The 14,462-nt window shown below is 39.9% G+C and overlaps 1 protein-coding gene across 5 annotated transcripts in view; it reads right to left on the bottom strand.

Moving 5' to 3' along the window:
* HECTD4 (HECT domain E3 ubiquitin protein ligase 4) overlaps positions 1-14,462 on the bottom strand; it is a 153,112-nt gene that overhangs the window by 89,630 nt on the left and 49,020 nt on the right. For all 5 annotated transcript variants that reach the window (XM_079762554.1, XM_079762556.1, XM_079762555.1 and 2 more), the window contains exons 6-9: positions 13,017-13,155; positions 9,903-10,073; positions 2,937-3,129; positions 706-864 (exon numbers count right to left, since the gene is read on the bottom strand). In XM_079762554.1, coding sequence (XP_079618680.1) covers positions 706-864; positions 2,937-3,129; positions 9,903-10,073; positions 13,017-13,155 — 662 coding nt within the window. The remainder of the gene's footprint in view (positions 1-705; positions 865-2,936; positions 3,130-9,902; positions 10,074-13,016; positions 13,156-14,462) is intronic.

Genomic DNA, 14,462 nt, shown 5'->3' with positions numbered 1-14,462 from the left:
CCCCCCCCGCCCCAGAGTGACCAATGTGGAAGAGAACACAGAAGGAATTTCAGTATTTATTGATTTGTTGATCTAAAATAGACTCCCTGTGTAAGCTATATCCTAGCGAAAAAATAGCCCAGTGAAGATCTCCTTTAATCAAACGGGGCCAATTTCAATTGAGAGAAAAAGCCATGTCAAGAAGACTAAAAAGAGTTTCATAAGACTAATAATAGTCAATAAAAAGACAACCCAACTTTAAAATGTCCCAAGGACTTGAATAGGTATTTCTCCAAAGAAGAGATACAAATGGCCAATAAGCACAAGAAAAGATGTTTAACATCATTAGTCATTAGGGAAATACAAATCAAAACCACAATGAGATACACTTCATACCCACTAGGATGGCTATAATAAAAAAAAAAAAAGGGAAAATAATGAATGTTGGTAAGGATATAGGGAAATTGGAGTCATTATACATTGCTGATGAAATGGAAAATAGTGAAGTCCCCTTGGGAAACAGTTTGGCAGTCCCTCCAAAGGGTAACCATACAGTTACCATTTAACCCAGAATTCAACTCCAAAGTATAAACCCAAGAGAAATAAAAACAAAAACTTGTACATGAATGTTAGCATTGTTCAAAATAACCAAGAAGTATAAACAACCCAAATGTCAACAAAGTTGACAACAAAACAGAAGAAATGTCAAAAATAAAATTCACTTACTTTTTAAAGACGACAAACCACTTGTTCCACCAAAAAGAGACCGGGTGGCAGAGCTGCCTGATCCCCCTGGAGGTGGGACCAGCATCACCAAGTATGTGCCACAGGTATATATGGGCGTCTTCCGAAGCATTTTTAGGGGTAGCCCACAGCTAGTATTTGCTGATGAAAAGAATGAAAGTGGTGAGTAGAAATATTTTACACACATTAATTTGGTTAGCAAAACAGATCAGAAGATAATAAGGGGTCCCCAAATTCATACAAGAAAATACCCAAATTCAGAAAATAGAACAGGAAGTAACAAGCTAAGGATAAAATAATGATCTTCTGGCTCCCTAGCCTGGCTTCAAGCCTCCTGAGACTTGTGGAAATAAAATAGTATCATTCTTAAATTCTAATATAAACTAGTAAGTATTTAATTTGATAGTCTCATAATGAATTAATCACAAATATTTTCTCTTCCTAACATTTCAATATATAAAAGAATTAAAGCATAAAATTCATTAAACACATTAATCCAGATCCATTTTTTTCTACCCTTATTTTTTACTACAGTTGATGATTTGGTATAAATTCACATACCGTAGTTGGTACAGAATTTGTAAACTCTTCAAGAATAACGGTTCTTAATCTTTTCTGGGCTATAGATAACCTCAAAAATTTGATGAAAATTATGATGGATACATACGTTATTTAAAACCATGGGGGAGATTGTTTATCCCACCCAGTTAAGAACGCCTGCTTTAAAAGTACAGAACAGTGTGTTTAGTAGGTGACCTTTTATTAAGAATAGGAGGGAAATAAGAACACAAATTTGTCTTTAATTTTATTTGCATAAAGAACTCTGTAAAGATTAAGATTAATATAGTTACTTATAGGGGGCAGGTTGGGGGCAAAATATAGAATACACCAAGATTTCTCTACATATAACTTTTTATGTTGTTTTTAGTTTTCAAACTCTATAAATGTATCATCCATTCTAAAATATTAAAGTACAAACACTAAATGAAATTCTAGAAAGAGCAATCTCTGCTGTGGGAGGTTTGCCTCTTGCTTGGTCAAGATTGTATTTGGTGGAGACAATGTTAAATATGAGCTTTTTACATTTATGAAGCATGTGCTAAACACAAAATCAATTAATGAGAAGGTGTTTAGTGTTAAAGATAAAGCTGTTTTAAATTATTACAGATTCATGCTAATTCATATCCATAGCCAACAACATGTATTAGTTTGGAATTTTTAAAAAATGGGCAATGATTGGAAAGAGACAAAAAGGTGAATTATGTAAAGCAAAGTGCTTTTGTATGGTGCACTGCAACTGCTCAATAAAAAGTACTGCCTGGGGAGCATTTGAGGTCTTGCTCCCTGGCATGAGTCGTCAGTCTGGCTCAAGCAGACTTACAATATTAAAAAAATATATCTATTGCCTGAATCCACAGGCAGCTCTCACTAATTATTCATCAAGCCAAGAAACGACATGGAGGAAATTTCATGCATATTACTAAGGGAAAGAAGCCAATCTGAAAAGTCTACATACTGTATGATTCCAACTATATGACATTCTGGAAAAGGAAAAACTATGAAGATAATTAAAGAAATTATGGGATGGCCGAAACCAGTGGATAGAGTGTCGGCCTGCGGACTGAAAGGTCCCAGGTTCGATTCCGGTAAAGGGCATGTACCTTGGTTGCGGGCACATCCCCGTAGGGGGTGTGCAGGAGGCAGCTGATCGATGTTTCTCTATCATCAATGTTTCTAACTCTCTATCCCTCTCTCTTCCTCTCTTTAAAAAAATCAATAAAATATATTTTAAAAAAAAAAGAAAGAAAGAAATCAGGGATGGCCAGCATTTGGGGATGGGGAGGGATGAATAAATAGGCAGAGAACAAAGGGTTTTTAGGGCAGTGAAACTACTCTCTATGACACCATAATGATGGCTACCTATTCTTATGCATTTGTCCAAACCCAAAGAATGTAACCTGAGGTAATGATGGACTTTGGGTGATGACGATTTGTCCACATAGGTTCATCAGTTGTAACAACTATACCATCTGCTGCAGGATGTTGATGAGGGAGACTATGCATGTGTATGCAGGCGGTATGTGGGAAATATTAGTCCCTTCCTCTCAAGCTTGCTGTGAACCTAGAACTGCTCTAAAAATAATCTTAAATTATAGATATCTAGCTGAAAGGAGCTATCCAAGCTAACAGGTGGTAAGTGAAGGGCAGCATACCTGCTTGGTCCTCTTTCAGTGTGTTGGAAATTGTGGAGCCAGTGAGGGCGGCCAGCGTAGCGGATGGGGAAGCTCTGTAGCGGGAAAGTCTGCTAAGAAGCATCTCATTAATGCTTTTCGCAGACTCACCCTCTTTTCTCATTAGAATTGTGCGTTCCTGAAGTGGACTGGCAACATACACACCATTTTCAACCTAATATTTAAAGAAAAAAGAGATCCTTAAATGACATCTATTTCCATGTAGTTAGCAAGTTTCTATTTGAGAATTGCACTATCTAGTTGTGCAAAACCATTTCCAAAAATTGTACCTGAGTAGGGGTAAACCTCAAAACCTAAGTGCTCCACAGAAACTCCTGAAAACAAAGGAAAGGCCACGCAAAGTTTGAGAGCTTTCATTCTTCATAATAACCCAGTTTCTAAAAGTAATGAGCCAAGTTTAATAAATTCTACAAAAGGTCGTTGATTAAAATTCCTTATATTGAATTCCTTAGGCAGCTCTCACTAATTACAAGCATCTGACAGGTACAAGTACACTGAGAGGAAAACAAATCAGTTTTTGATTTACTATTAATATGAAGTACAACTAGGAGGGTAATGTCTTCTTGAAATCAAATTAGTGGCTAAAACCCAAACTCTGCATTAACAGCAGTTAACATTAGCCCCAGCTGCTTGGGCACTGGAAGAGCAGTCCTAGAGAAAGGCAGACTTTGTTTGCTAAAAATATATGCCAACATCAACTGGATCCTTGCTGGTGCTTGGCAGGTCCTCATTCATCACTTGATTATTCCCCAGCAAAATCCCTGGAGTGATGATTTCAAAATTCCTTTACCAATTTTGAGCTTGACTTTAAGCAGACCACTTGGCAATCTTTATTGCAACGAAGATCCAGACCACTTACTGTAAGCTGCTCATACTCATCTCTCTTCCAACTCAAGAATCTTTGTTTTCAGCCTCATTATTGTTCCTTTCCTCTTAATTCAGAGGAAGAAGCACTTCGCCTCGTGTTATTTAAGGTTAAGTCTTCCACCTCTGCCTCCTCTCTAACTGTTCCCTTAATTCTGTCTGCTCCTTCATTGCCAGTGTCTCCCTCTCTATTAACTTACTGGTTTCAAATATTCACAGGTTTCTAGATCTTAAACACAAGCTTGGTGGCCCATGGAAATACCATCCCTTTTCTCCACTTCCATTTGCTGTCAAATTTCTCACATATATCTCATGCTGCTTCTGCATCCCACGCCCCCTTCCAGACCTAGGCTCCTGGATCTGGCTGGAGTCTCAGAAACTGGTGCCACCAATAAAGGTGGCCACGGCTGGCCTGCAGCTGTGGGGTATAGAGATAAAAGGGAATAGGAGTACAAAGTGGCAAGGCTTAGAAGAAGCAAATAAAAAGCAAAGCAATACAAAGTAAAAATTTGGTAACAGAAGAGGCAAGAGAAAGCAAGCAAACTCAGGAGCATAGCCAGGAAGGAGCTGTGCAGAGTAGCACCTACTGTGTGCTGGGCAGTGTTCTAGGACCTAGGGACACAGCAGTACACAGAAGAGACCAAAATCCCTACCCTCCTATAGCTGACATTCTAGGCAAGGGAGACAGTGAAGAAATTAGCAAATAACGGGTAAAATAAGAGCCATGAAGAAAAATAAAACAGGGCAAAAGAGATAAAAAGAGACATGATTTTATTTTACATGAAATATTTTATACAGATTGGTAAGAAAGGTCTTTCTGATAAGGTGATATTTGAGCAGAGACCTAAAAAGTGAGAGACTATGCCATGTGGTTATCTGTAGGGTTTCAGCACAAAGGTCCCCAGATGGGAGCACTCTGGGTATTTGGGCATGTCAGCAAGGAGGCCAGTTGTGGCTAGAGTGGCATGAGAGCAGGGAGTGTGGTTGGTGCAGAGAGTGATAGGTGAAGAAGGGGCCCAAATCATGCAGCACCTTTACAGACGTAGTAAGATTTGAGATACACTTTGAAGGTAGAGCAGGAGCATCTGCTGACTGGACATAGAATTTGGGAAGGAAAAAAAGCAGAATCAAGAGTGACACCAAAGGTCTCTGGCCAGCACTGGCAGGTCACAGATACCATTCACTGAAACAGGAAAACCCATGGGAGGGGCAGGAAAAGTCTCATATTCTATGCATATACAAATAAACACCCACATCGATACCCATCTAGAGTTCTGGGGACAGGCTTTGGCTAAGAAGCAAATGTGAGCATCATCCGTTTATAGAGGTGTTTAAAACTATAAGACAGGATGAGATCTATGAGCAAGTTAGAGAGATAGCAGGGGCCCTGAAAATAGGTCCTGGCACATGTGATAGTTGAAAAGGAAGAAAGATGAGACTGAGTAGGAACAACCAGTGACAGAAGTCCTATGGGGTGTCCCACAAGGCAAATGAAAACAATTTCAAGAATGTGGGAGTGGTAAACCACATTAAAAACTCCTAAAAGGTCAAGTCAAATTAAGAGTTGACCTTGAATTTATTAATGAGGAAGTCCCTGGTGAATTTGAGAAGAGCTGTTTTGGTGATATGATAAGGATACAAGACTGAATAAAGTGGGTTCAAGAGAGAATAGAAAGAACATAAAAACAGTAAGAATAACTCTTTGAAGAGCATTGCTGTAAAGAGACACCAGAAATAGGGGAGTGGAGGCAGGTATGGGTCAAGGGAGTTGTTTTTTAAAGACAGGATATCTTCTAACGCAGCAGTCGCCAAACTTCTGGACCTCGTGGACCAGACCACCAGTTGGAGAGCTGCTCTAACGTATTTGTGTGCTGTAGTAAATGGTCCATTGAGAGAGGAAAGCTGCTAATATAGGAGGACAATAGCAGAAAGAACCAGCCTCCTACCCCAACTTTCAACACACAGCAGGCAGCAAATACAGCTTTTTTGTACTAAACAATGCCACTTGGAAATCAATCTACTTCAGTCTATGCAGATCTGCCTCATACTTTTTAATGGCTACACAGTGCTCCATGATGTGAAAGTATCATAGGCAGTAAGCCAGATAGCTATGTTTAGCTTCTCAAGTCAGCATTTTAGAAGCTTCTAAACTAGCGGTAGTTAAAAATTTTTATTTAATGAGGAAAAAATTCAAACATATGCAAAAATAGAGTGTAGTATAATGAACTTCCATATACCCATCATCCAGATTCAACTATAATCTAGATATTGCCACACCTGTTTAACTTATCTGCCTCTTTTTTGGCTCATGCATCTTAAAACATATCCCAGACATCATGTAATTCCACTTCTGAATATTTTACTACACATCTCTCAAAACAGATATTTTCTCATAGAACCACAATACTGTTATTATACTTTAAAAATAAATTAACCCTTTGCACTCGCTTGCTTTTTTCTCGATTCCTGCTACCGATGTTAACCATGTCGAGTCACACTCGACATCCGAGTGCAAAAGGTTAAGAGTCCTGGCGGTGTAGTTTAGTTGATTGGTTGAGCATCATCCTGTGCACCAAAAGGTCACTAGTTTGATTTCTGGTCAGAGTGCATGCCCAGGTTGTGGGGTCAGTCCCCGGATGGGGTGCATATGGGAGGCAACCCAATCAATGATTCTCTCTTTCCCTCTCCCTTCCTCTTTCTCTAAAATCAATAAAAACATATTTTTTTAAAAATTAAGAATAGTGCCGAAACCGGTTTGGCTCAGTGGATAGAGCGTCAGCCTGCGGACTCAAGGGTCCCAGGTTCGATTTCGGTCAAGGGCATGTACCTTGGTTGCGGGCACATCCCCAGTAGGGGGTGTGTAGGAGGCAGCTGATCGATGTTTCTCTCTCATCGATGTTCCTAACTCTCTATCCCTCTCTTCCTCTCTGTAAAAAATCAATAAAATATATTTTTAAAAAAATTAAGAATAGCCCCATGGTTTCATCGAATACTCAATTTATATTCAAGTTCCAAATTGTCTCCAAAGGTGTTTTTTTAATTTACAGTTTGTTTGTTTGATTCAGACTCCAAAGATGATCCAAAGGTTGTTCTTTTCATCTACAGCAGGCTCCTTCTTCCCCAACTTGTTATTTCATGCCACTGGGAGAGGCTATTTTGGTAGCTCTGTTTCCTCCAGAGCAGTTATGGGCTTTTGATTGTATAGCTATACTTCTAAAAATACCTTTATGTTGTCTTTACACTTGACTGATACTTTGGTTGTTGACTAATGACTTCTAGGTTGGAAATCAATTTCCCTCAAAATTTTGAAAGCCCTGCTCCATTTTTATATCCAGTAATACTATTGAATAACATGGTGCTTTTCTAACTCTATATCATTTGTATAAGATTTTACTTATTTCTGGAAGCTTTGGAATCCTCTCTTTATACTTGATAATCTGAAGTTTCAGGATGATGTGCCATGGTGTGGGCATTCTTCATTAATCTGGACCAGTGTCCTTTGTTTGACATTCTTGGATTTTTAAAAATATATATTTTTATTGAATTCTAGAGAAAGAGGAAGGGGGGGGGAGGGGAAAGTAGATGTGAGAGCCATACATCAATCGGCTGCCTCCTGCATGCCCCCTACCGGGGATCGATCCTGAAACCCAAGCATGTACCCTGATTGGGAATCAAATCAGCAACCTTTCAGTGCATAGGATGACACCAATCCACTGATCCACACTGGCAGGGCGGGGCAGTTCCTTTTATCAACTTTTACCTACAACCCCATCTCCCAGTGGCACAGCACCACACCTGATTCCTCCAATCCCAAAGACTTCCTAAGCAACTCTCTTCTTCTTGGGATTCCCCTGAAAACACTTTTAGTTTTGGCTTTTCCCACACTGAAGATAAGAAGGGATACTACCACCTCCATCTTCTAAAGTAAACGCACAAGAGATACTGCCTAGAGCTGAGGAACAAGAAATAAAGGCGTAATTATAAGCTACAAACACAACTGAAAGAGGAATTAAAATGAATGAAATAAAGCCTGTCCATGTTGTTCAGTGGTTGGGCATCAACCTATGAACCAGGAGGTCATGGTTGGATTCCTGGTCAGGGCACATGCTGGGGTTGCGAGTTCAATCACCAGTTGGGGGGGGGGGGGGCGGGGGGTACAGGAGGCAGCCAATCAATGATTCTCTCTCATCATTGATTTTTCTATCTCCCTCTCCCTTCCTCTCTGAAATAAATAAAAATACATATATTTAAAAATGAATGAAGTAAATACATTAGGAAGAATAAAAGAGTAAAAACTAAGCCAAATCCTCATCTATCACAGCAAAAAGAAATCAACATACAATACATGGAGTTCATAGTCAAGAAACAGCAATGTAAGCCATTTACTTGGAGATACAAAGAACAAAAAACTGAAACCAGCGCTGGCAGGGGATGGGGTAAGGGATTCTCACTTCTCGGTATGAACCTGGATATGCTACCCAAAGTTTAAATCCATGCACACATACTTCTTTATACAATTTTTTCTTTTAATTTAACAAAAGCATGTCAGGGAAAGGGAGAATTCTTCAATGTGTTCCCATTACACTTAGGATAAAAACCTAAGTCCTTTAACCAGCTTGTAAGTGTGTTTAAAAACAAGCAAAACAAAACAAAACAGATTTTCTGACAATTTAATTCTGAACACAGGTTCAAGTAGTACAATCTCTAGCAGATCAATGCAGACTTTCACCCTGGCAGAGACATTTGACAAGAAAAGATAATGATTAGAGAATACTGAGAAACTAGTTGGAAAAGAATGTCTGGTGAACGGTTACTAGGTTCCTGACTGACTGTTAGCTGGCAGGATGGATGACTGGTTTCCCAGAACAAGTTTTAACCCTATTAAAATTCATTAGAAAAATGGCTTGAATGTTTGTTTTATTTTCAGGAATGCTAATTTCTTCCCAGAAGGAGGCTGTAAATCACATCATGAAAAAAGGTTTGGTCACAGACCTGGCTTGGGCAATTTTTCCTTTACAAGTCTTTGCAAATACAATCTAGATAAGTATTGTCCAATAGAACTGTCTTTGATGATGGAAATGTTCTATGTCTTCGCTGTTCGATATGGTGACCACTAGCCAGTCGCAATGGCTACTGAATACTAAAAATGTGGTTAATGCAACTGAGCAACTAAAGTTTTAAATTTATTTAATTCTGATTAATATAGATTTAAACAGCCAGGTGTGGCTACCGGCTGCCACACTGGACAGTGCAGATCTGCCATGGCCCCCAGCCTCTTCTTGCTCAAGCTCTTCTCTCTGCATCCCAGTCACTCTAGCTCACTGTCATTTCCTGAAACATGCATGCTCACTCCTGCCACAGGGCCTTTGACTTGTGGTCTCCTCTTCCTTGAATGTTCCCTACCCTTCTAATGAACTTCTTCATCTGGTTAACTACAACTTTTTCTTCACTACCTAAAATTATCTTATCTACTTATTTGCTTACTTGTTTATAGTTTTTGTCTTTTTTTTTTTTTTTTTTTTTGTCTTTCCACCATCACTATCCCAACCCACCCAACTAGCCAGCCAGAATACAAACTCCATTTGAGCAAGGATCCTATCCACCTTGCCCATCACTGAATTCCCACCATCCAGATAAAACACTGCCTGGCTCTCAGGCAGCCTGCTAATATCTAATGAATAAATAATTGTCTTCTCACAATTTTAATTGTCATCTTTTTCAGGGACTTCCAAAACCTATCAATAGACCCAATCTTATTATTGCAGTTTAGTTCCACATTTCCAACAAGCCCCCTGATCATTTCTACTTAAAAACTCCACTATCTACACTTTAACTACTGTTATCTCCATTCTCTTGCCAAATTGGCCTAGAAAGCTAGACTTTATTTGGCCATACAACTCCAAACAAAGAAACCTTTAAAGATATCCAAGAGAAAAATCAATTTTGAGGTAAGAGTAAACACATTGTACATACTCCAAGTTTCTTAGGTCCTTTGTCAACCAATATAAAAAGAAAGCAAACAGAAATGTCTCTCAATACACAAAGTGAGAAAGTAAAACTTACCACAAGCTCAAAAATGTCCATGAAAACAGAATGTCCCTTAGGTGTTTTCTCATTCAGACTGGCAGGAGACCAGATCCAATAGAAGTAAGTACCATCTGAAGAAAGGTGCACGGTGCTCATAGTGCTGCCAACAGGGAGATGATTAGCTGGCATTGGTACCATCTGACATACCTGGACACAAAAAGAAGGAAAACTTCATCAGTGTGACATAAATTCTGATTAATTCTATCAGCTCATCATTAATATTATTAATTCCAAGATGAGAATTCAATAGGCTTTCTGGGCAAAATAAACCTGATATTTATCCCTAAGAATAATATATGAAAATTACATGACAAAAACATAAAAGTTCATACAACTGGCCATGCAACAGATAAAAAGATGCTTGAGATTAATTCAAATTACATTTTTTTTAAATGTACTTACTAAACATTTTGACTCTGCCATGTGTGTTTTATCAAACATTTATTAAAAACAAAGTTTCAGCCCTAGCTGGTTTGGCTCAGTGGATAGAGCATCAGCCTGTGGACTGAAGGGTCCCAGGTTCAATTCCGGTCAAGGGAACATGCCTGAGTTGCGGGCTTGATCCCCAGTAGGGGACTTGCAGGAGGCAGCGAATCAATGATTCTCTCTCATCATTGATGTTTCTATCTCTTTCCCTCTCTCTTCCTCTCTGAAATCAATAAAAGATATAAAAAATAAATAAATAAAATAAAAAAAACACAAAATTTCAGAAAAATAATACCTTCTGAAATGTTCTTAGTAAATGAATTTAAGACTACTAATTATATTTAAAGGACATGAACTATATCTCATTCATCTTTATATCTTTAGCACGTAATTCAAAGTCTAGCTCAAAGTTATTTAATAAATATGGAAGGAAGAAAAGGCAAAAGGGAAAGCAGAGAATAGGGAGAAGGGGGAAAGAGAAAAAAAGTTTTAAAAAAATGAAGGCACATGCAAGATCCTAACTTAGCACATGAGGGCTACTGAAATTCACCAAGTTCCATCAAGAGGAAACAGACAAACACCAATACTCTATATTAGAAATGAAGGCATGTGTTTCTAATACTACCTAGTAAACATCCTTTGGTTTCAGCATAATGAATAGTTTTGTATTATTTCACATTAAATGTGAAGTTACATACTAATTTTTACTGCCAGAGAAAAGCATTTAATATGAGAGAAAATGAGAACTAAGAAAACTGCTGACTTGGCTTTTTAAAAATCCAAGAGTAGGAGCAGAACTGAAAATCCCAAAATAAACATAATTAGAGAAGGTCAGATGCCTTCAGGGTACAGTAAGAACAATTTTCAGTTGCTCCACCTCTGGGTGAGTCACTAGTTTTCCTAAGATTACTTTTGAACCCTGAACTAATTTCATATGAATTTTTTCCAGATCTGTTTTGTCTACGTCAAAAGTTAAAGTCATTTAATTGCTGTAACCACACTTTGAAACTTACTGTGCCAGGAAATTTAGAAAGCTGACAGCTACTGATTGGCCTAAGCCAAACTGCGGCTCACGAGCCACATGCGGCTCTTTGGCCCCTTGAGTGTGGCTCTTCCACAAAATACCACGGCCTGGGCGAGTCTATTTTGAAGAAGTGGCGTTAGAAGAAGTTTACATTTAAAAAATTTGGCTCTCAAAAGAAATTTCAATCATTGTACTGTTGATATTTGGCTCTGTTGACTAATGAGTTTGCCGACCACTGGCCTAAGCTATCCCCAAATTGCTCTGATGCACGTATCTAGTTAGTGACAACACTGCTTTCTTGGATAATATCAGAGTTTTTGCAACAACACAGGGGAAACTGACATCACTTCAAATGTGAACCATGTTCCAAGATTTAACATCTGTTTAATTCCCAGGCTTATAACTTTATTTCAAACAAATATAGGAGATATTATCATCTGTCTGCATTAGTGATAAGAAACAAAGGCAATTGGGCATCTATTTGTTAATGTGTTCACTTTACTCATCTAACAATTATTGAGCACCTTCTATGTGCTTTGGAGACACAATGGTGAACAAGATTCAGTCTCTGCTCTCCAGGAAAGACACAACTGAGTGACAGAGAGATGCAACATCCCACTTAAATTTTGGATGTAACTACTCTCAGGGCAACCACTCCACAGATGAGAACTCTAACCATCCAGTTCAATTTTGGTTGAAAGTTATAGCATAAAGAACTCAAATTTTAGAGCTGAGAACCATGTATTCAAGTTCTCATGTTGCTATAATTGTATGGCCTTGACCTCTGTGAGCTACATTCCTCCATTCAACAATAAACACTATTTGCAATGTGCTTAGCATCATTTGCCTTATGTTTATGATGAAACTGCCATCATTACACCTCACAAGTGTATGTAAATTGCCTAGATCAGGGCCTGGTACACAGACATTGTACTTTATCATCATCAGTCACATGCTAGGACATACTACATTCTAGGGACACAAAGGTGAGTAAAACAGGCTCTCTCTGGACCTAAAGGTGTGCATGGTCTTGGGGAGGATTAGACACAAGAGCAGGTACTTTCGGTATGATGCAGCAAGTGCTTTGCTAGAGTGCTATTAGAGCAGTAAAGATGAGTTCTTAATCCATCTCACACAATGACTCTATCTAAACTCATTTTAAAGCTCCCATTCTCTCAGAAAGGTTGTTTAGAACTAATTGAATAGGGAAATGATGTCTTCCCAGAACAGATCTGGCAATAATAATAAGAAAAAAAAGGAGAAAAAGAAAAAGAAGGAGAACAAGGAGGAGGAAGAAGAGAAGAAAGAAGAAGAGGAGGAGGAGGAGGAAGAGGGGGAGGAGGAGAAGAAGGAGGAGAAGCAGCAGCTGGCATTTATACCATCTCTGATTCTCTAGAAATTTTTTTTAATAGTAAAGAAAAATTTGTTGCTGGCTTTATAAACTCTTAGGGAGCACATTCACTCAAACCATGTGAGAAAGTCTAGACACTAGACAAAAACAAAACAAAACAGAATGCCCAGACAATGACAATTCAAAGGATGCACTCTGGCAGGAAACTACATCAATTGTGTTATTACTTCTGAAGAACTTCCCTTACTGTCTCCAAAATGTAAAGACAATGCCTTGGTTTTCTGTTTACCTGAAGGGTATTCTGGTCAATGACCTGGAAAAGGGAGTGAGGTTTATTATCAAAAGATACAGGCCGGTGGAGAAGACTGCCGCTGCCAAAAGCAACCCATCCCGGTTCCAGCTCCTCGTTCCGGCAGTATACAAAACCTCTGTAGGAAAAGAAAGGTACTTAGGTTGGGTTGCCTGGCTGGGTCTGAAGCCACAACAGACAAAAAAATTTTCCTGAATGTTTAATGTTTTAAAAGCCTAATGTTTTTAAATGGCTAAGTATGCAAACAATTTGAAGGTGAGTGAATATATTACATTAGCTTTTGGACTGAAAAATTAGGGCAAATATTAACTTTTCACAACAAACTCGTGAAGAGAAAAACAAGTTGGGGAAAAGGTCTAATCTGTATATATAAAACCCTAATATGCAAATAGACTGAACAGCGGAACAACTGAACAACCAAACAACCAGTTGCTATGACGTGCGCTGACCACCAGGGGGTGTGCGTGGAACATGGCAGGCATCAGCAGCAGGCGGCAGAGGGCGGAACATGGTGGGCGATGGCCGCTGTGGGATGGTGGAGCAGGTGAGTGGAGGCGCCAGACCAAGGCGGGGCGCCAGTCGTTGTCATCGGGGAAAGCCTCTGGTGGTTACTGAAAATTCTTTGCTCCCGTGTACCATGGTCCCGGCCAGCGCTCGCACCCGCTGCCAGCACCGGCCCCACTTGCACCTGCTGCCAGCCCCAATTACCCCTGAGGGCTTCTCCACCTCCCCCTGCTCCTGAGGGGCGATCGGGGCAGCAGCCACCACTCGCACCCGTTGATGGTGCCGATCCTGCTTGCACCTGCTGCTGGCGCAAGCCCCAATCGCTCCGCGCTGTCAGCGGGTGCGAGCAGGGCCGGGGCTGGCGCCGGCAGCACCTGGGAGCGGCAGTGGCGGGAGCAGGGCTGTCAGCAGAGAGAGGACTGGGGGCCATGGTGGGAGGGGCTGGGCGGGGGTGCGGAGGATGGGCCAAGACCCACCTCTGTGCCCACCGCAGCCTCGCAGCCCACAGTTCCTTTTAAGGTGCACGAATTCGTGCACTGGGCCCCTATATAGTTAAATATATAAAAGGATCTCAAACTGTGGTTTCTTTTGTCAGCAATTCATCGATCTTACATCCCAACTGAAAATCACTGCTAATCCAAGATCAAATCCAAGGACAAAGAAACTAAACTAGAAAAAAATGTCCATCTATCAACATGGAGAAGAAACTAATATTATAGTAATTCTAACTATAGAGGAACATCTGGTTAAAACAATGATCCTAGGGCTATCAGACTCTTTAGAGCCAAAACAAAGCTGAAATGCACTAGCACAGCGGTCGGCAAACTGCGGCTCGCGAGCCACATGCGGCTCGTGAGCCGCGGTTTGCCAATCTGTTGACTAATGAGTTTGCCGACCACTGACCTAGCAGAATGAGAGGGG

This window comes from Cnephaeus nilssonii, assembly GCF_951640355.1.
Source record: "Cnephaeus nilssonii genome assembly, chromosome: 22".
In the NCBI taxonomy this organism is placed as follows: Eukaryota; Metazoa; Chordata; class Mammalia; order Chiroptera; family Vespertilionidae; genus Cnephaeus; species Cnephaeus nilssonii.
Note: the sequence above shows the minus strand (reverse complement) of the source record. Positions and strands in the feature narration are given on the sequence as shown.